The 19,898-nt window shown below is 36.6% G+C and overlaps 2 protein-coding genes across 10 annotated transcripts in view; one reads left to right on the top strand and one right to left on the bottom strand.

Annotated features, from left to right (window-relative positions):
- The window catches only part of LOC143890185 (uncharacterized), an 83,534-nt gene that overhangs the window by 15,225 nt on the left and 48,411 nt on the right, over window positions 1–19,898 (top strand). The gene's annotated exons all lie outside the window — the stretch shown is intronic.
- LOC143890184 (uncharacterized) overlaps window positions 5,379–19,898 on the bottom strand; it is a 29,349-nt gene continuing 14,829 nt past the window's right edge. For all 8 annotated transcript variants that reach the window (XM_077394758.1, XM_077394765.1, XM_077394764.1 and 5 more), the window contains 7 exons: window positions 18,043–18,246; window positions 17,867–17,927; window positions 15,398–15,511; window positions 10,900–11,013; window positions 10,717–10,806; window positions 7,362–7,436; window positions 5,379–5,563 (listed from right to left, as the gene is read on the bottom strand). In XM_077394758.1, coding sequence (XP_077250873.1) covers window positions 7,410–7,436; window positions 10,717–10,806; window positions 10,900–11,013; window positions 15,398–15,511; window positions 17,867–17,927; window positions 18,043–18,246 — 610 coding nt within the window. In that variant the 3' untranslated portion in view covers window positions 5,379–5,563; window positions 7,362–7,409. The remainder of the gene's footprint in view (window positions 5,564–7,361; window positions 7,437–10,716; window positions 10,807–10,899; window positions 11,014–15,397; window positions 15,512–17,866; window positions 17,928–18,042; window positions 18,247–19,898) is intronic.

Genomic DNA, 19,898 nt, shown 5'->3' with positions numbered 1-19,898 from the left:
GCAACAGATCATCCGCGAAAAGCCTTCTGCGATGGAGGCTAGCAAATCCCCAAATAATTTTTTCATCATATAATATTTATAATTTTTTTTCTATATAATTGGATCAATATATTTCTCTTAACTTTTAATATTAACTAATGTTGTGTTACTTATAGGTTACCAGTAATGAGGTCGATAATAAACCAATTTATAGAGATATAAGTAAGTTAATGATAAACTTTTTTGTGACCATGCCTTTAGTGGACTTAGGTTATGTTAGCTTTGTCGCATTGGCACTCTCTAATTGAATTGTGGTTCCCCAATGTTGTGTCATCCAAAAGACCTAATTCAATTTGAGTTCTCCAATTGAGTAAAGTTGTATCCCTTGTGACCCAATGACATGGGTGCCACCCTTGATATTTGATCCACCAGTGGCCTCTAAAATTACAAATTTTATGAGTGATTTGCTAGGGACCATCGCAGAATGCATTTCACAGCCACCTCAGATGAATTAAATGAATAAGACAAAATCTGTTAAAAAGTGAGCCCATGTGGCTACTCTCTCATGCAACAGACGGTCTGCGAAATGCCTTCTGCGATAAGTCTCTGGCAAATCCCAATTTATAGATATTACAAATGATTTATTTTAAAGTTTATATAAGAGAAAACGGTTCCTACACATGTGTAGAGAGTTCTCTACACACTAGCTTTAAATACAGTGGGGGCCCACATTGTTTGGGTGATCCAAGCCATCCATTTTAAAGGCCCTCACATAGATAGGGTGTCTACAAAAAATCCCAACCCTACGATTTGTGGAGGTAAAATGGATGTCTTTAAACCTTCACAAATTAGTCCATTTTTTGCCTCCACAGTTCGAATGGTTAGGATGATCCTATGGATCTGATTTTTTTGTGGACACCCTATCTATGTGAGGGCCTTAAAAATGAATGGTTTGGATCACCCAAATAATGTGGCCCCACTGTACTTTAAGCTAGTGTGTAGATAACTTATGTACACATGTGTAGGAACCGTTCTCTCTTATAATAATTACTATTCTATGTGATTTTAGATCCAAATGTAACCATCAGTGTTGTCTCGTTTTTTAATAAATGAAGCTATCATATTCGTAGAAAGGCAGTTTGCGGATCACTTTTGCATGAGAGAACATCCACCTCAGATGAACTAAATGAATAAGACAAAATCTGCTAAAATGTGTTTCTTTCCTGTAAAAGTGAGCCACGAAATGGCTTTCCGTGAAATTAACTAGCAAATCCCATAAATTGATTATACTTTTAAAACTACGGGCACGTTTGGCTACCATGAATTTTTTTTTTTCTTGGAATATTAGCTTATCCAATGGTGAGGGAGAGTGGGATAGGGATAGATATGAGAGGGAGTGTGTGAGGAGAGGGTAAGAAAAGCCTAAAAAACAACTAAACAAAGAACGAAACGAAAAACTCCAACCAAAATATGATTGAATTTTTCATTGTTTTTACCCACTTCTGACCCTCTACTAATCCGTGCCCTCTCAAGTCTCTCCTTCTCCCATCCGCCCTACCCTCCTCTCTCACCACTTAGAGAAACTAAATCATGAAAACAAATTCATGGTTGCCCAACATGGCCTACTTGTACACCAAAAGACTTATATTTTCCTACTTTTGGGCTCACACTTTGTGTGAATCTAAGTACATATCTAAGTATGCGCTATTTATTTAGAGACCCATAATCTCTTAGGCCCAGAGAATGTCATAATCTCAAAAAAATTAATCAAATCCTGTAATACGTGAGCCAATTGTATAATCTAAGAAATGTAAATAATATACCAGCACTATGGCTGGATCTTAGTTACAAGAGGTGGATACACATCAATCGATCTGGCCTGGCTTGGGGGAGCGTAAGTGAGCCAAATACATATTAATGAACTCTATCAACAGGGATTAGTCTCGAAACCTGACATGGGTTTCATCTAAGTGTTGAATTTGACAAATCTATAAAAAAAGAAGATTCGTAGTTAGTCAAAATACTCAAAATTTATTTTTTAGTAATACTATAATTATTAGGGATTTGCTAGGCAATTTCGCGTCTCACTTCTGCACGAGAGAACAGCCACACAAGCTCACTTTTCAGCAGATTTTGTGTTTTTCATTTCATTCATCTGAGGTCGCTGTTCTCTAGGGCAAAAGTCAGCCGCAAAATGGCCTAGCAAATCCCTGATTATTATATTAAAAAATTTAATAGGCTAAATATAATATTTTAATTCCACATAGAAAACTGACAATTAAGATATATAAAACTTAAAACTTAGGCCATGTTTGGCAACCATATTTTTTTTTTGGTAGAATGTTAGCTTACCCAGTGGTTGGGGAGGGGAGGAGGGGAGGAGGGAGAGACCTGTGAGGGATTGAGTGATGAAAGCCAAGAAAAGGCTGAAAAATATGGGGTAAAAAACAACTACCCTCAAAATACAATTTCACCCCCGTTCTTAGCTACTTCTCACCCTCTCCTCCTTGTCTTCTCAAGTCTCTCCTCCCACCCTCCCCACCACTAACCACTAATATTCTATGAAAGAAATTTCCTGGTTACCAAAACATGGCCTGCCTTGCAGTAATTATAAAGTTTTGGTAGTATTCAGAAAAGAAAAACAAAGGATCAATTACTGTTGCATGCTGGAGAGTTGAAAAAATGACGAGAAAATGTTGAGTTTTGAAAAAACACTAACAAATGCTACTTTATTAAAAGAAATGTTGCTAGGGACGAAAATACCCCTAAACTTACTTTAATCTTTCTCTTCTCTTCTTGGTTTTACCATTTTACTCTTTTACTTGCAGGTTTTACACTCTTTCATTTCTACGTTTTACTCAGACGCATTTTGTGTGAAACGACGAGATTTTCCGGCGATAGAAGCCTTCTTCTCCGGCGAAAAATCTCATTTCTCTGGCAGCAGATGCTCCTTTGTACTGAGGGATTCTGAGGATCAACAACTATGCCTTTCTTGAAAGCTAAGAGCACCGATCTATCAGTGTTTATATCGTCATGTGAGCAGAGGAATAAAATAGAATGGGAAGATGAGAAGGAGAAATTGGATTATGGCCATGTTGGGAAACCCCATTTGATAATTTTTTGTTGTGTTACTGTGGCTAATGGAAAACTCCACTACCTCTCTTAACTTCTAAACTTGTAAAAGAGATGCTATGGCAAAGTCATATGTTCATCATTTTCGTGCTATCCAATGGACATCAAATGATTAGTTATTTTCAGAGATCTCCCCCTCTTCTTCTCAACGCAAAAACAGGTACTCGAAGCCAAAACAGGATATTCGAAGCCAAAATTTACTTGGTCGAAGCCAAAAATTACTTGGTCGAAGTGAAAAATGCGTTTCCTGTAACATTCGCCGTTGTGTTTTTCGCTTCGACTAAAGTTTTTTAGGCTTCGAATAGCTGGTTTTTTTGCTTCGACTAACATGTTTTTGGCTGCGACTAAAACTTTTAAATTCCAGTAACATTTGGAACTTTTTTCGTCTTTAACTAATATATTTTAGCTTCGAGAAATATTTGTTGCCTTCGAATATCTTTTTTTTTTTTTGCTTCGACTATCATTTTTGGCTTGGAGTAAATTTTTTTTTTGCTTCAACTAGCATTTTTTAGGCTTCGACTATCATTTTTGCCAAACTTACATTTTGCTTCGAGTACCATTTTGGCTTCCACTACCCTTTTGCCTAGTGAAAGCTCTTTGGGCAACTGATTTTGGCTACAGCCACTAGAAAAGGGGAAATACTTACAAAGATAATGAGATTTTGGATATTTGGAGGAAGAAAAAGAAAATGAGAAAGGGGCGTCTCTAGAGAACTCCTTCTAACCTCTCAAGACAAATGTGCATATGCTGGAGAAATGAAGATGTTTCGCCGGAAAAGAAGGCTTTTATCGCCGGAGAAGAAGGCTTCTATCGCCGGAGAAGATAAAGTGTAAAAACAAAGAAGAGAAAGATAAAGTAAGGTTAGGGGTATTTTCGTCCTAAAAAGTTCTTTTTTAATAAAGTAGCATTTATTAGTGTTTTTTCAAAACTCAACATTTTCTCGTCATTTTTTCAACTCTCCAGCATGCAACAGTAATTGATCCAAAAACAAATAAAAGAGGTCTAGATGTACCCGGGGAATCACATCAATATCCCATTATACTATATTGTATTAGGGGTGTCGAATTCTGACACAGGGGTTGTATTGGATTCAACAAATCTAAAAAAAAGGAAAAAAGAAAAGAAAAGAAAGATTCATAGCTAGTTAAAATATTTTAATTCTCAAAATTTATTTTTTTACATAATAACATGATTATAACAAGTATATATATATAGAGGAAAATGATTGTGAGCTTGAAGCTCATATAGCTTATATGAGCTTGAGGGCCCAAACACATGGGTCCCACATTTTTTGTGGTGATCCAAACCATTCATTTACAAGACCCCATCATAGATAGGGTGTGTACAAAAAATCAGTTCCATTGGATCATCCTAACCCCTCCAAAAGCGGAGGGAAAAAATGGGCAGATTTATGGCAAACGATGTCTGTCCATTTTGCCCTCCACTTTTAGATGGGTTAGGATGATCCTATGGAGCTGATTTTTTGTACACATCCTATCTATGTAAGGGCCTTTCAAATGAATGCTTTGGATCATCCTAACAATGTGGGGCCACATGTGTTTGGGCCTCAAGCTCATATAAGTTATATGAGCTTCAAGCTCACAATCATATTCCTCATATATATATATATATATATATATACATATATATATATATATATATATATATATATATATATATATATATATATATATATATATATGAGAGAACGGTTCCTACACATATGTGTAGATAAGTTATCTACACACTAGCTTAAAATACAGTGGGGGCTACATTATTTGGGTGATCCAAACCATTCATTTTTAAGGCCCTCACATAGATAAGGTGTCCACAAAAAATCAGATCCATAGGATCATCCTAACCATTCGAACTGTGGAGACAAAAAATGGACTAATTTGTGAAGGTTTAAAGACGTCCATTTTACCTCCACAAATCGTAGGGTTGTGATGATCCTATTAATCTGATTTTTTGTAGGCACCCTATCTATGTAAGGGCCTTTAAAATGGATGGCTTGGATCACCAAAACAATGTGGGCCCCCACTGTATTTTAAGCTAGTGTGTAGAGAACTCTCTACACATGTGTAGGAACCGTTTTCTCTCTCTCTCTATATATATATATAGTACAATGGGCTTCAATAAAAGGCCTTCAATCTTATCCTTCTATTGAAACACAGTTACATAGAATACATACATATTGCAAAAACAAAACATAAATGAGTTCAAGACAAGGAGAAAAAAAACAATGATTTGACACTGCTTGACACTACTGACAAGAAAATTACTTCTATTGAAACACAGTTACTTAGAATACATACATATTGCAAAAACAAAACATAAATGAGTTTCGGTTTTACATGTGATGGGAATATGAAAAGTGAAGAAGGCCGATTCTGAGAAGCTCTGTCCTGAAAATGTTCATGCAAGCGTTCTCCACTCCAATGCATGCTCGACCCTGAAACCCGGCATAGCAACTATCATCAAAATACAAATCAATACATCAAACAAAATGCTAACATTGAACAGTGATATTTTTATCTGAATTTGATCTTGTGACAACGTGGAGACTTATTCAAGAGGAAGTGCAAGGCAGTGCTGAATGTGTTAGACTTCCCAACACCAAAAGCAACCCAAATTTCTGTATCGACCCATTAAGTAACTGTTCCTTCAATATATTAATAATTTGGGGTTTATATCCGTACACCCTGTTTAAAAATGAGCATTAGGAAATCACCCCTTTAGCCTAAAGAATGACTCGCAAGCATTTCAGTTAGACCACATGCTCCAATTCTCTTTCATTTTTTTTCTGACCACATCCTCAACATCCAAAATCAATAGTGGAGATTTTAAACATTGCTCGGTGGCCTGATTGTTAGTTCAAAACTGATTATTGAACTCAGGCTTACGATTAATTTTGAGTCCAAAAATCTGTTTTTCTGCTCACAATCGGTAAAAATTCAAATAAACAGGGCCTGAAAAACATCCCAGGTTAGCGAATTATTAGACATGTACGACAATGCATGTCAGTAGGCGCTCAATTTCATATAACAATTATGAGTGTTTTTTACTTATGTGATGGTTTTTGGGAGTGTAATTGTGTTGTGCTTATTCTAACACTTCCTGAAGTTTTATCTTAAATGCCTATCACTTGCATATGTTTCCGTATGCTTTTGTGATTTTACATGATTTTTATCAAAATTTATATCTGAAACCAACATGTTTACATTTCCTCCATGACTGAAATGCATACCGAAACCAAAATATGAAACCTTGGAAAAATGTGCATGCTTGTGGATACTAGAGGAAGTAGCAAAACCTATAGGAGACTGCCCCCAAACAACTTGAGCGCTGTAGAGAGAGAGAGAGAGAGAGAGAGAGGTGAACAAATTCGAAAACAAAGGCTCTCTCCTCAAGGCACATTTACACTTTTTCTGATAGAATATGTAAATAATGGTATGCCATAATTTATAAACGTAGCAATTAGAATATGTGAATAATGGTATGCCATAATTTATAAACGTAGCAATTAAAGAAGCTTATTATAAAAAACTTTCGAGGTTTCGGATTCGCCAGACCCAAAAAAGTAGCATTCGTGGATTCGGAATTTTTAAATAAAATAAAATGTTCAAAATTAAAATTTATACAAATATATATACATATTTTGCCTTCACTGTTTGAAGGGTTAGGATGATCCCATGGAGCTGATTTTTTGGGCACACCCTATCTATATGAGGGCCTATCAAATGAATGCTTTAGATCAGCCAAACAATGTGCCCCCCCCCCCCCTATGTCTGTGAGCTCTAGCTCATATAAGCTTATATGAGCTCTCTCTCTCTCTCTCTCTCTCTATATATATATATATATATGTTCATGAAAATTTTGAGTGTAGAGAGAGGTGAGGTTTTATTAAGATAGTCGGAGAAGGAAGGGAAGTTGATGTTCGAGAGTCGATGTGCTAGGGTTTTTAATGAAAGAGTATGAGTTGTGCTTTCATATAAGAAAAAAGTTAAGAAGAAAACACGTTCAAAGGGAAGATATATATATAGGATTCGCATTTCAAAAGAGACAACGACGGATTCGTCCGAAAAAATAGGATTCATGCGGAACACGGCTATGACAAGAATCCGGGTGTGTCCCATGCGAATCCATGTTCGATTCACATGTGGAGATGTGTCGACACAGATTCGGCACAAGGGCCAAAGAATCCATGCAACATAACTCAAAAGGCAGTAAATAAAGTCGGTGTATAATACCATTCAAGATTATTCACCATCCCGCAAAAGGACAGTGTTCACTAAGCTTTAGCATTCCAAAGCATATGCCGGGACCTTCAAAACAAAACAAGGATATAAATATAATTAATCATCATGCCAATACGAAAGTAAACAAACTAAATACAAGTTGTTGCAGAGGAAAAGATGTAGAGAAGAAAGAGATCCATGTGGAATAAAATTGAGCAAAAGTAAATAATTATTTCCATTAACAGCTTGCAGCAAATTTACTTGAGTGAAAGGCAACATCAACTTTAAAGAAAACTTAAGAAGGAATAAAGTACAAATGAGAATATATATATATAAGAGGAAATGGTTTGTGAATTACTATTTTCAACAAAACAAATGTAGAGAAACCTCAGAATCTAGACCATGCATTCAACATATAACATACATATAATGCTTGAACTTCTGAACAGTGTCCCATTTTTCTTTAAAAAGTGAGAGGCATTTAACTTAATGGTTCATCAACACCTTTAGCAACAATAAGCATACAGGGTTACTTGGAAGAGTTTCACGTTTCAGAATGCACATGGAAATCCAGAATATCAATGATTATATATATATATATATATATATATATATATATATATATATATATATATATATATATATGAGGAAAGTTTTACTAGTTAGTCCCCTAGATAAGCTTATCTAGTCCTCCCTATTAAAAAACCGTTGGATCAAACACCTTCTAATCTCAGCCCTACAAAGTTAAAAGCAAATAGCGTAAACAGAAACTCTCTCTCTCTCTCTCTCTCTCTCTCTCTCTCTCTCTCTCGGATTCTAGGGTTTTGAAAAACCCAGCGACACCTCTCAAAAGAGCACTCCGACGACACTCCCTCTTCCCTCTCTGACGGATTTCGCTGATTTGTGGAGGTTTAAAATGGAATTTATGAGGTAGAGTTTTTAAATAGGGTGGCTGCCTATGTTGTTTGGGTTATGTTAGATATTGATTCTATAGGACCTACAATAGATAGGGTGTACCTAAGAAATCATCTTCATAGGATCATGGTAAGCGTTGATTTGTGGAGGTTTAAAGTGGACGTCTATAAAGTGGTCCATTTTGTGCCTCTACAGATCGAACGGTTAGGAGGATCCTATGGAGATGGTTTCTTAGGAACAACCTATCTATGTCAGCTTCTATGGAATGAATGGCTTGGATGAGTCAAACAACATGAGAGATGCCCTATACAAAAACTCTACCTCAGATAGAATTTTTGAGCTTGAGCTCAGAAATTTGTAAGAGGGCTACTTCAACGGGATATATAGTTAAAAATAAAATTGACAAGTATTTAATGTTGTTTTGCTCTTAGACGATCTTCACCAGGCTCATCGATTTCATTAATCAAGAGAAATCAAATGAAATGTACGAACCAATTTAAAAACACAAGTTCAACTAAGAACTCGGTTTGGTTGCAATGGGTTTCTTTCCATTGGTGACATTTTTTCACAATCAGAAGTTGATTGCTCAAAGTAATAGATTGGAGAAAATTGTAGCTTAATAAGAACTACAATGGTCTGATTCTTCTGAGGAAGATATGTAGGTAATTCGGCGCATACCTGAATGCAACCCTTTCCCCCAAGAGGGATCTCCCTGTTGTCAAATTTCATAAAACTTAATTTTGATGGGAGTTCAAAAGGCAATCCGGGTCCGGTGAGCACACGGGGTGTTTAGAAATAATAGCCAACATGAGATTTTAAAGGTATTTTCGGGCCCGACCGGAATTAAGAACTCGGATGAAGCATTAGGTAGAGTTTTTCTAGTAGTTTTTCGGGCCCGACCAACATGGAAGGAAATTCATCGAACACAATTGCTTGGGCGAAGAGGTCATCTCTGGGTCTGTAGAAATTAGCCAGTCAACAATAAAACTCAGGCGTCATCCAGGAATTAAACCCTCCATTCAAATGCATTCCTAGGAGTGCAAATGAGGCAGTGGATACATTGGCTAACCTAGAGAATAGAATGGATACATTGTTGATTGAAAATTGGGAATCCTTTCTCTCTAACCTAGAGAATAGAATGGAGAGCATTGTAGCATCATTCAAGTACTGTTTTACACTTTTGGTATTGCTGCTTAGTTTAGGTATTTTTGGGCTCAGCTGCTGCCTATATATTTATAAAGGTCCCTTGTGTATTTTCTGTTTTGGGGTCACCTGAACCTGCCCCTGGGAAGCCTCTTCAAGTTAATGAAGTCCTTGTTATTTCTCTCAAAAAAGCCACTAGTTTATCCTTCCTGAAATCGATTGGATGGTTAACATCCCAACTGATGTTATTATTAGAGCAAGACCCTTCTTTGGTCAGGACCACAAAACGAACTATAGCAAAATGAGTTGAATCCACATTAGCAGTTGGGTATGTTGAAATGTTCTAGTATAATATAACTCAATGTCTAGAACATACAACTTAAAAAATCCAATTACAAAAATAAGATTGTTTGGCGTCATGTTTGTATCAATGTGTGTGTGTGTGTGTGTGTGTGTGTGTGTGTGTGTGTGTGTGTGTGTGTGTGTGTGAGAGAGAGAGAGAGAGAGAGAGAGAGAGAGAGAGAGAGAGAGAGAGAGAGAGGTTTAGTACCCAGGTCAATGACTCGAGAGATTTTTTAAAATAGGATATAAAAAAACCATGTGCGCCAGTTAATCCAGCTTCTTTGTGTCACCTAAAATTCAACAAGTCCTACAGTGCTCAGCTCCTGGTAAACCAAGCAACTTGGCCAAACTGCGCGAAGGCCAACCATTTAAGGATCATTACAGGCCAACAACCAATTTCTGTCTGACAGGGTCATACTAATAAATCATAATATCCACATTCTAAAGGTTAAAAAGAACAAATTGGCATAAATAGTTTTAAATGGTTAGAAAAAAGTGGGAGTTTCAATTCACGTGTTAAGAAATGCGAGAGGCTAGTCTTGAGTCTGATTCCTGAAAGAGGTGAAACAAACAATTTCCCAGAGCCAACAAACCTTCTCTCCCCCTCTTTGTAAGTAAATTCGTCAATAGAAGGCTACATGTTGAAGAATTCATAGCAAAAAGATGGTGCACACATATAAGATGGTCACAGATTAAAAATATCTACCACCAAGAAAAGTAAGCTATTAAGCTATGAAGTGTGAACAACACCTAAGAACGTCTTATTAAAGAACAGAAGCATTTAATTAACAACCAACCGTGTTAGCAAAGCCTTTCTTTCTTCTTCTTTTTTGGTTATCTTTTGTTCTTGTTTTTTTTTTTTTTTTTGAAAAAACATGTCAGGAAAGCTTTGGAGTTTGGAGTAAAATGATAAAAGTAAGAATTATTTCATGATTAAAATCAAGTGCAAACTCGAATCCTGTTCTACCTCAAGCATATTTTCCTCGAGAAAGATATTTGGGATCGTGCAATTCATGCCATAGTTACCATCATATTGAAGGATTCTAAGCTTCCCTTCCTGGAATAAATAAAAAACAACAACCTGTGAGTTTGATATAGTGAGTAGGTGATTCCTTAAAACAAATGCCAGTCAGTTCTCCAATGTTTTTACCTTAGTCCCATAAACAAGCCCACCTCCAACTGATGGATGAAAGCATGCAACATTAACTTCATCTTCCGCATTAGGAAGAACTCTCACAAGTTCCATATCTGAAACTCTATAAACCTGGAAATCACATAAAATGAAACAGGGTTCAACAAGTGGCAAACGGAAATACCAAAAAAAAAAAAAAAAAACCAATGAAACATAAAAATGCTGGTACACCGAAAAATATTTTAAGGTTCTTCTATTGATGAGTCCAAGAAAGATATTATCAAGTAGTTCGATCAATCCAATATATCCAAAGACTTTTCACTCTTGCATGTAGTGACCACTGTCTAAAAGTTCTCGAGTGAATCATTGAGTCACAGAAGTCGACTCATTTTTTAACATAACAACTCAATCATACACCTTTGTTAGATGAGAGAATGTGAGAAAAAAAGAGCGAGTGAGGAGAGACCTCCCCCTCATGGTATTTATATAAAAGAGGAGTACAAAGTCAACTATGCCCTTAGGCATTACACATGTATTCTAGCACTCCCCCTCAAGCTGGAATGTATACATCATACATTCCTAGCTAGTTACAAATATCACTCGACTTAGCTTTTCTTAACGGATTTGTAAACATGTCAACCAGCTGATCTGTGGATCGAGTGAAAACTGTAGATATCTCCCCCTTCTGGATTCTCAGACAAATGAAATGGCAGTCGACCTCAATGCGCTTCATTCGTTCGTGAAAGACGCGATTTGTAGCAATATGAATTGCAGCCTTATTATCATAAGGAGAAGAGGGAGGTATACCAATCTCAGACAAAAGGGAACGCAACCAAATGAGTTCCGTACTCGTGTGAGCCATGACCATGTACTCTGCTTCAGCACTGGACTTGTTTCTTGCTACACCACGATACCGAGTTACCTCCTACAAAGGAACAATATCCAATGGTGGATCTCCTATTTGCTGGAGATCCAGCCCAATCTACATAAGAGAATCCTTCAATCTTCACATGCCCATGCCTTTTAAACAACAAACCTCTCTCTGGAGCACCATTTAAGTACTTAAGGATCTGGATGACTGCAGCCTAGTGAGAGGTGCAAGTTCATCTCACGAACAAAGGGAATCTTCGCAGCACGAGAGAAGGTTTCAGTGTAGTCCGCTCCAAAGTCTAACAATTTTATTGACTCGAATGAGTCAATGGTTGACTCACCCGAGCTGTCTTGGTTTTACCTGGGGGGAGTTCGTGTCCATGTACAAGGAGGAGAAAGATAAGAGAAAAAAGGGTAACGGTTTATAAACCGAACCGAGAAGGAAGAAACATCAGCGTGTGAGTAACAGAGTCGGAGAGATGAAGAAAAGAAAAGAAAAGGGAGAAGAATTAAACCACGGGGAAGGTCAATTAGAGAGATGAAGAGAGGGCAAAGATGCAATGAGGTGAGAGATGGGAGAGTTTCTTCACATTTTCTAAAGTTGACCTTATTTAGGTGAGTGTTCAGGGTATTTATATTAAGGGATTGAGTTATTTAAGTGGTGGGACCCTGTATTTGACAAATAGGTTAAAAGAAAAAGGCATTAAAAAGGCTTTATGTGGGTTTTTAGGGAGGTTTAGCTAATAGGAAATTAGAAATAAGTGGGTCAAGGCAAAAGGGCTATAAAGATGGTTTTAAAAGGATAAGTAGGCCACGGAAAAAGGCAATGTGGGCCATAAGCTAATGTAGACATCTCCCACATCTAGGCTCAATAAAAATGAGAGATGAAGGGAAGAAAAGAAAAGGGAAAAGAATTAAACCACGGGAAGGTCGATTAGAGAGTTAAAGAGAGGGCGAAGAGCAAAGAGGCGAGAGATGGGATAGAGTTTCTTCACATTTTCTAAAGTTGACCTTATTTAGGAGGGTGTTCAGGGTATTTATATTAAGGGATTGAGTTATTTAAGTGGTGGGACCCTGTATTTGACCAATAGGTTAAAAGAAAAGGCATTAAAAAGGCTTTAAGTGGATCTTTAGGGAGGTTTAGCTAATTGGAAATTAGAAATAAGTGGGTCAAGGCAAAAGGGCTATAAAGATGGGTTTTTTTTTTTGAATGGCTATAAAGATGGTTTTAAAAGGATAAGTAGGCCATGGAAAAAGGTAATGTGGGTCATAAGCTAATGTAGACATCTCCCACATCTAGACTCAATAAAAATGCTAATAAATCAATAAAATACTAGCTAAATGGAAAATAACACATGCCCAATAGTCCAACAGAAAGAAAAAAACTAAATGTAATGGCTAAGATTATGGTTAGATCACAACAAGTTCCCTTTTTAAGGGGCCAACATTTCCACTCCAAACTGATCATTGATATTTAGAAAGTCATCACATTAGGTCAAGCTCTTGTTTTGAACTAATTGCGTCATATAGATTCATAAAAGTTCCTCTATATTGTGGACACTTCAAAGAGTGCCAAATTTCATGACATTCTAATTAGTTGTATCATGTTCCAAATAGTTGGGCTTGGGTAAAAAGCCTCATAAATATCTCGCATTTCCTCTATGCCTTGGTTGTCGATTCCATTTCGTTTTGGTCGGTGGAACGGAACGTTTCGGTGTTTCAAACGTTTCGAGGTTTTGTTTCGAAAAAGACGCTACGATCGGAGAATTTTTTTTTAATAGTTAGAATTTAAAAAGGGAAATGATTTCTGCACTCCACTGTTTTGATAAACAAGCGCTCCGATTTTTATCGTGTAGTATTTAAAGGGCTGTCAGAGGAATATTACGGTTCTCAAAAAAACTCTTAAAGGCCTTTAAATACTACACGACAAACAAGTGGAGCGCATGTTTATCAAAACAATGGAGCACTGAAATCATTTCCCTTTAAAAAATCCAAAAAATAAAAAATTGCTACAAATTGGAACATGGCCATCCTCTGAACCCGATCCATCATAACATCAAGGTTGTAAAGATACAACATTTACTTAAAGAAAAATCAATCTCAGCTGAATGCCTGTGTTGACTGGTGACTGGTGACTGGTACTTGACTAGATAAAAAAAATTTAGAGACCAAATTATGAGATTTTTTTACCGGACTTTTGGGATTTAATAATGTTTGGACATGATAGAATTTATGAATTTTTAAAATTGGAAAAATAACCCATCATTTGGAAGTTAAGATTTTGACCATGCCCGAAACATCCAAAAAGGTCGAATTCTGTATTAGAACTTGAAGTTGGTATTTTTTTGCCCTTTTAGAATTGGGTCTTCAAAACTATTTTTAATAAATCTAAAAAGGAAGCATTCTCCTATGTACATGTAAATCCTAAGTAAATGGCCACGAAACATAATGAAATACAGTGTTTCAGCCGAAACAAGCCGAAGCACGACGAAACACCGGATGAAATGAAATATATCCCTATTCAGTTCCGGTTTTCTCGACGAAACGAGATGTTTTGGCCGTTTTGGCTGAAACGAGATGAAATCGACAACTGAGGGTATCTTCAAAGTATGATGGGTTTCTTTTTTGAAAGATTATGAAATTCTACTAAAAAGGCAAAAACAAAAAAGAAAAACAGTAAGTTCACAAGAGGGGCAGAGATTGCCGAGTGTGACAGATTTCATGACATTCTAGGAAGTCCAATGGTTGGTGAGTCCCGCTATGCATGTAACCATTATAAGTCTTTTGTTTACGTTTAGATTACCAGACCGCCCATCCTATGCACATGACCATTATGAGTCTTTTGTTAACTAAAGTGTCAATAGCTATGTCAATTACAAGGATAAATTATCCTTGTTCCTAAGAAAAGAAACTAGCAGATTCATGGATCATAAAACTGATGGCATTACATAAGATGTTAAACGGTCCCTCTACACCATAGGGTGGCCCAGCGCACGAGGCTCCTACCATTGCGGGGTCTGGGAAGAAGAAGATATAAATACAAGTGAACAGCAATACAAGCATCTTTATGTGATGAATAGATCTATGTGATGGAACCTAGTAAACAAACATAAAAGCAAACTGACTCCATCAGTCCAGTTCATTGGGGTATTGATTCACCACCTCTCTTTCAAATAAGGTGAAAAGTAATAATATTCAATCGTTTATATTCATTTAATTCCATCCATGAATTAGCGGTCTTTTTTTATAAGAAATTATTGGCCTCTTCTTTCATTTTCCTTACTCTCGCTGTATAAATATCAAAAGGGGAATTCAGGTAAAGAAGAAAAAGGCTTTCGAAGCTGAGATAGACCCTAAATACATGAGAAAACAATAAAGAAACGAAAAACGAAAACTTTGTTACTTCCACCATACTAAATATGAAAAAGGAAAAAAATGGTTTGCCCATATCATACATGAAATTGTTAGCTTGTTCAAAATTAAGCAAAAGCTTGCATCAACATCCAGCAGATGAGCCACACTTCAGATAACCAAGAGAACTGGAATTAATAATCACGTCTTCAGGTTTCAAATGTGCACATGTAAATAAACAGAAGTTTCAACTCAAAAGACATAAAAGATGAGAGGAAAAGAAGTAAGATTCTACCTCCAAAATTGTGTAAATAGGTACTGTTGTGTCCCCATCAATAACAATGCTTCTAAGAAGAGAACTATGGCGACGACCATACGCCAATAATATGTGCTCGGATGTGGGTGAAAACTGCAGATACAAAATTGAAGTACAAGTTCAACACAAGATCCCTAAAATTGTGTATAGGCTGCATTCAAGCAATTCGAAATACTGAATTCATATAAGAAATTATGCTCGAACATGTAGAATTCCTATAATTGGGCCAATATGGACTCAATTGAAATACTTCTGCATCAACTACTTACGGGTTGGCAGTTTATTATTGCCTTCTATCTAAGAATATTACCAGTTTAGTTCATGATGTCATAGATAAAGATTAAAATGAACCATAATTGTGTGAAGTTTGCATTTAAGCAAATTCGAAATACCGAATTCATACAAGAAATTATGCTTGAAGATGCAAAATTCCTCCAAATAGGTCAAGTGGAATTCGTCTGCATCAATTACTATACAAGTTTAGTTGTTTATAAATGACATCGATAAAGATTTAAATGAAATATAACCATTACAATATTTAGCACTAAAACGCCTAAACTCTGAACTGCTATTTAAATCAATGCACCATCCATGGTGAAAATTCAACTTGTGTTATAGAAGCAGAAAAATGCTATGGTGCTGCATGGGAGTGTGATGTCTGGGGCCTCATGAATGAAACTTTTGGGTCAATAGTAGAAGCACGAATCGGGTGCAGGTACGGGGGCGGAGAAGCGTGAGGGTCTAGAAGAGTCAAAGGTTGGGAGCGTCGTGGGAGCGTTAATGCAATATTTTCATCATGTCTTTCAAAAATTCAAGTACATCAAAACATAGTAATTTCTAACCATCTTCATATATATATATATATATATATATATATATATATATATATATATATATATCCTTCAAAATTTAAGAACATGAAAAAGTAGTAATTTCTAACCGTCTTCATTTTCATGCCATCTTTCCTCATGCCATTTGAAGATTTGCCTATGTACTTGCTCCAATGAACTATGAACATTTGGAGGAGTTTGATGCAAGTAAATTGGTGATTGGGGTACTATGGAGTAATAAGAGAAGGTTGGAAGCGCCATGGTAGCGGTGTCCATCTCTTCGGGATCGCGCTCCCTGGAAGCTCCTTCCTAAGGTGAAAAGTGGGAATTACACCCCGCCTATTATTTATAGGCGACCCGGTCCGACCCAACCCGACAAACTATCTCGGGTAGGGCCAGGTTTCAGAATCATGAGTTTTCCTAAAAAAGCCCGACCCGACCCGAGATAGTTTCTCGGGTAGGGTAGGGTTCTTGAAAACCCAACCCGCCTGATCCGAGTTGCAACCCTAGTATTTATGGCTATTGTTTTACACTAGAGGGTTTGTTCCAAGTAAAAAAGGGGTGAAAATGTCATTTCCCTTTATTTATCACTATAAAGTGGGGCTTGTTGAACTCATATTGTCACCAAAAAGGACCCAATTTTCATGACTGTTAAAGAATGTAACATCCTCTCACATAATCGGGAATTACAAACCCGCCTATTATTTATTGTCTTCTTTCACCTTCTTCGAACTATTCCAGTTCTGCAATTTTGAAAAGTCAACTCTACAAGTTTTATAAGACAGTTGTGAGGCTAGCCATGCTATACGGCTCAGAATGTTGGGCCACCAAGAAGCAGCATGTGCATAAGAAGAGTGTAGCAGAGATGCGAATGCTTAGATGGATGTGCGTAAAAAGGTTAGATCGAATTAAAAATGAAGACATCCGTAAAAAGGTGGAGGTGGCACCAATTGAGGAGAAGATGAGAGAGCACAGCTTAAGATGGTTTGGGCATACCCAACGTAGGGGCCTTTGGATGCTCCAGTGAGAAGAAGTGACTCGTGCCAAGTTGATGGAGTAAAAAGAGGTAGGGGCAGAACGAAAACAACTTGGGTAGAGACAGTGAGGAAAGACTTAAAGGCTAGGAACACGACAGAAAACATGACCTTGGATAGGGGAGAATGAAAGAAGATGATCTATGTAGACGAACCCAACTAGTGTTAGGATTAGACTAGTCAATTTGAGCTGGGTAGATCCTTTCACCTTCTCCATAAAAAAATTCTAAAGGATTCATTAGCCGACCCCAACTAGTTTGGGACAAAGGCTTAGTTGAGTTGAGTTGAGTTGCAACTCTGCGTGACTATATGGTCAAATGCATGGGTTTGTAGAAACCTCAGGTGTAAGCATCATGATTGATGGAGAGAATTTTCTAGCCAAAATGATGATATGCCTGGCAGACGAGAGCAATTGTACAGTGTGGGTGTTCTCAATACATACACAATACTAAAGTAATGATGTGATAGTGATATAAAAGTTCCATAACTCTTAAGTAAAAAAGAATACTCATAGATAAAGTGAACCAATAACTATGAAGAAATAAACCAATAATTCACAACAGTCTCCAAAAAAAGCAACTAACCTGAATGGAAGTCAGGCAATGAGCAGCTCTGATTGCCCTCGAGGCAAGCACCAAACCAAAGCTATGTATCCAAAAAGAAAATCAAATCATTATGGAGATATGAAACAATATTTAGAAAGGGCAACAGATATAAAATGAATATACAATGGAGAGAAGTGAAAGGTTTGAAGCTTTACCTCGATTCCTCAAGGGAATAAATCCGAAGCTCATACATGATTTGGTGAGCTGAAATTGGGTGTCGTGTTGGGGATGTTGAAAGTCCCGTGGCATCATGGTGCACCTGCGATTGTAATCCAGGATCAGCTTCCATGCGAGGAAACACACAAGCAACACAGGCTGCTAAAAATCTCCCACAAGGCGAAAAGTGGGCCCCCATCTCACTGTAGATCATAAAATATAATATATGTCAAAATAAGGAGGAAGTAGCCACAAGAGGTACTCAAATGCAATATCCAGTTACTTGCTAGCACCTCAAATGGTTCATTTGGAGGACTTAAATGATGTGAAAATATCAAAAAACACTGCATATGAATAGGCTGGAGATTTTGCTTGTTCGTAATATGATCAAAGCAGGGTAAAACCCAAAACTCACTCAGAAAGAATTGTAACTATTCAATAACCTCTTGAAAAATACATCAAAACATCATATTTATAGGCCTTAAACACCTTAAAACCTTAGTTTAATCTTAGCCATTGGTATAGATTCGATTTCAATCTTTAGATCAACCTTAGTAACCTAAGTTTCTATATTAGAGCAGCTCAAAATAAAAAATAGGAAGTGTCTTAAATTTAGGAGATATCGGAATTCGAAGCCTGAAAATAAACAAAAATAACTAAAAACTCCCTTAATCATATTAAATAGCCTACCATTTTTTGTGATCAATGGAGTTCTATAGGTCCCATTGGCACTGACATGATGTTTAGCTGCCTTCCGGCTTACTTTTGAATCTTAGTCAGCTCTCTTTTCTTTTGAATCATCTTTGTTGAATCATGGGCATGTTCAATATCATTTCTTGCATTAGTTCCCCCAAGGTTGAAAAAAAAATCTCACCCCGTAGTCTGCATCTTCAAGTGCCACCAATTAATAGTAGTCAAACTTTCGCAAGCACTCTTTAGGAAAACATAGACCTTCGATTGTAGGCTTGTTCTTCCTTGTTTCATGATAATCAACCATCTTTGGAAATGTTTAAGCATTGACATTGTCTATATCTCAAGGTTACAACAACCAAGAAATACTAGAATTCATCAACCTTGAATTTTCCTTCAAGCTTTACTTTGCTACCTAATAATAAAGACTCAATTATTTGATTCACTTATTTTCAACCATATAAATTATCTTTCGTCAGTCTTCAAAAAGACTTCAATCCTTCGAATTTGATTTAACAAAGAATACTTTTAGGATTGGACCAAGCTCTTCCAATCTTTAAAAAATAAAAATTCACAAAAAGTATACTTCACAAAAGGAATATTTTTCTTCAAAAAACATACTTGATTTAGGAACAATTTTTATTTCAAGAGAACTATTTCCAAAAATAGAAATCAAGACTTGCTTCATTCTTTCATTCTCAACAATTCCATATTTTCTTTTTTCTTCTCCGTCACTGTCATATATGCGACCAACTTCGATTCAGGAAGCTTATCTTCACGTTTTTCATTGTTTTATACAACCAAATCTCCATAATTTTTTGAGAAAGGGCATTGTAGAGTTGAGAAATATTAATTGAATAGCATCCTTAATCTCCAATGTATTCTCAATTCCCAATTCTTCATTTTCGTTCATGATCTTTTGCAAATTAAGAAAACTAGAACACTCTCTTTACAAGATTTATGTTAAAATCTTCCTTTATTGGCAAAGTGTGATTTTTCTCCATCCTTCACCAAAAACTGTGGTTTTCTCTCTCTCAGTTGCATCCAAATAATATTGTCAGTCTCCTTAACAATATGTGACATGCATCCAAGGACACTACACCACACCACACTTCCTTTTTGTACCTCAACTCAACTCAACTAAGCTCCATCAACTTGGCATGAG

Source organism: Tasmannia lanceolata, unplaced genomic scaffold, assembly GCF_043159265.1.
Source record: "Tasmannia lanceolata isolate RefF3 unplaced genomic scaffold, GAP_Taslan_0.1 ptg000013l, whole genome shotgun sequence".
Taxonomy (NCBI): Eukaryota; Viridiplantae; Streptophyta; class Magnoliopsida; order Canellales; family Winteraceae; genus Tasmannia; species Tasmannia lanceolata.
The sequence above is the reverse complement of the archived record's forward strand: the minus strand, read 5'-3'. Positions and strand labels throughout refer to the sequence as shown.